This window comes from Eutrema salsugineum, unplaced genomic scaffold (assembly GCF_000478725.1).
Source record: "Eutrema salsugineum unplaced genomic scaffold, Eutsalg1_0 scaffold_1, whole genome shotgun sequence".
Taxonomy (NCBI): domain Eukaryota; kingdom Viridiplantae; phylum Streptophyta; class Magnoliopsida; order Brassicales; family Brassicaceae; genus Eutrema; species Eutrema salsugineum.
This window is the reverse complement of record NW_006256909.1, coordinates 14296081-14298207: the sequence shown is the minus strand read 5'-3', so window position 1 is coordinate 14298207 and position 2127 is coordinate 14296081. Positions and strand designations below refer to the sequence as shown.

The following is a 2127-nucleotide window of genomic DNA, read 5'->3' as shown; positions in this document are numbered from 1 at the left end:
GTTGAAACTCTGGCAGAGAAACCCGAAATCAAACCAAGCCACAGAGAATCAAACATCAAATCAAAATTAATTAGAATTCAAACTCAACTATTAAAGTTAGAAAAGTACAAAATTTGAAGAGTAATTCAAGACTCAAGCATTCAACAATTGAAATAGAATGATGAAAGGAGAAGGAGAATTCGACAATTGAAAGGTACAAAAAAAATCCAAACCTATGAATGATTTCTCGAGGCCACTGAAGGAGGAAGGATGGAACAATAAGATAATTTAATGATAAAAAAAAAAAAATATATATACTTTTTTTTTTTTTTTGAACAAGACATTATGTGCTCTTTAAGAACGATCGATCATTTTACAAAACTTGCCTTCCTTTTTACTTCCTCTTCGTGTAAAAAAATCTCGAAACAGTTTTCTATATACATTTGTAACACACACACACTTTACTCTCGGGAATCTCCTGGTGGTACTACTCCACTTGGCCACCAGATACACTTGAGAATGTCTTGGTGTAGACCCCGGCTGCTGGGCTGCTGGAGATTAGTCTGGGCCTAGGAAGCTTAGGATTACTCCAGTTTAAAAAAAAAAAAAAGAATCTCCTGGTGGTTCGCTCTCATCTTCATCCATGGAATCATATCGCCGAAGTGAAGCAAGACTGCAATTCTGCGGGACTTTCCAGGAGAAACCAGAGGATTGCTTAAGATGAAGTGGTAAGAAGTCCCTCCAATCTTGAAGCATGATTCTAAGATCATGAAGCTTACTATCCATACCGAAACAGCAATTCGCGTGCATTGTACGAACAAGATTCAAATCCTTGCTCGGCTCACATAGACCACCGAAATACGCAGTGTTCAAGAACCTAATCTTAAGCCCGATTTGGGAAAGGAAAGGTTCAGTCTTGATGAAGTTAAGAACGTCCTGGTCGTGATATCCCGCGTATCTGATCCGTGAAGCGTACCAGTACTTGTAGAAGAGTACAGTTCGGTTATTGGATCTCACAAAGCTAAACCCTCCATTTGGTCTATTCTGTAGATCGTTCGACCTTCCTAAGTAATGGTCACAAGCGATTTGGAAATCGGCAGACCTGTAAAACCGCGGAAAAGGGTTCCTGAACCACATCACATCAGCATCCGTGAAAACGAAATTGTAACCCATTTCAAGAACAGACCGGAGGAAATCGATTCTTCTCCACATCATTTTCAAGTAAGAACGAGTCATGAAGTAAGCCTCGCCGGAGAAATCAACACCCTCTGTTTCAAGACTGAAACAATGCTTATGCAGTTCTCTGCAACGGGAATAGGCTTTAGCATCCAGAGCAATTATCACCAGGTGGTTTAAAAGCATGCTTGTTCCTTCACCGATTCCAAAACTCTCGAAGAAGAGATCGATAACAGATCCAGGAGCTGCCCAAGCTTCATTCAAAGTTGTTAATATGACTGTACCATCTCTCGTTGCAGCTCTACGCAGAACATCTTCTAGCTTAGGTTCTTCAATTTCCAGAGACTTGAAGGAATCGAGAGACGGGAAAATGCGAGAGATTATCGAAGAAGAAGAGCCAGGGACGACGTGGAGGGATTCAGCGGATCTGTAGAGGACGAAGCAGGAGATGGAAATGGCGACAAGGAAAACAACGACTCGGCGTAAAGGACCGGAGCACGGCGGCATGACGACGGAAGCTGCGGCGGAGACGGAGGAAAGATTACCGACGCGGGACGAAACGTTGAGCCTCGCCGTCTTGAACCTCGAGCCAACACGATTCGATAGATTCATCCACACCGACCATCGTCGGCACGGAGAAAGTAAAAAAAATGGTAAGTTTTCAAGATTTTTATTTCAATATTTATACTTTTCACAAGTAAAAAATACAAACCAGGTCAAGGAATTCGACAAGGAAAAAAACTAGGGAAAGAGTTGAGGGGTACGAAATAAATGGAACTCGGTCACAAGTTGATATGTACTATTTTTGAATATTAATTAATTAAACTTTTAGGTAATTGTAGTAGTATCTCAAATATTTTAATTGATATTAATTGTGTACATGTGCAGACGCAAATATGGTTATTCTATAGCTTCAAAAAAATTAAAGGATTTAGATGAAATAGTCATAGGATGGCTTCATTATGTAGGAAC

At 40.4% G+C, this 2127-nt stretch overlaps 1 protein-coding gene across 1 annotated transcript; it reads right to left on the bottom strand.

The window, feature by feature from the left end:
* Window positions 1-573: 573 nt before the first annotated feature.
* LOC18029264 (uncharacterized protein At4g15970) lies at window positions 574-1781 on the bottom strand. The gene has a single exon (XM_006414692.2). The coding sequence runs from the start codon at window positions 1765-1767 to the stop codon at window positions 574-576; it is 1194 nt and encodes a 397-aa protein (XP_006414755.1). The 5' UTR covers window positions 1768-1781.
* Window positions 1782-2127: the final 346 nt, after the last annotated feature.

Coding starts and splice junctions, on each gene's coding strand:
- LOC18029264 (XM_006414692.2), bottom strand. CDS start 1,767: ATGAATCTATCGAATCGTGTTGGCTCGAGGTTCAAGACGGCGAGGCTC.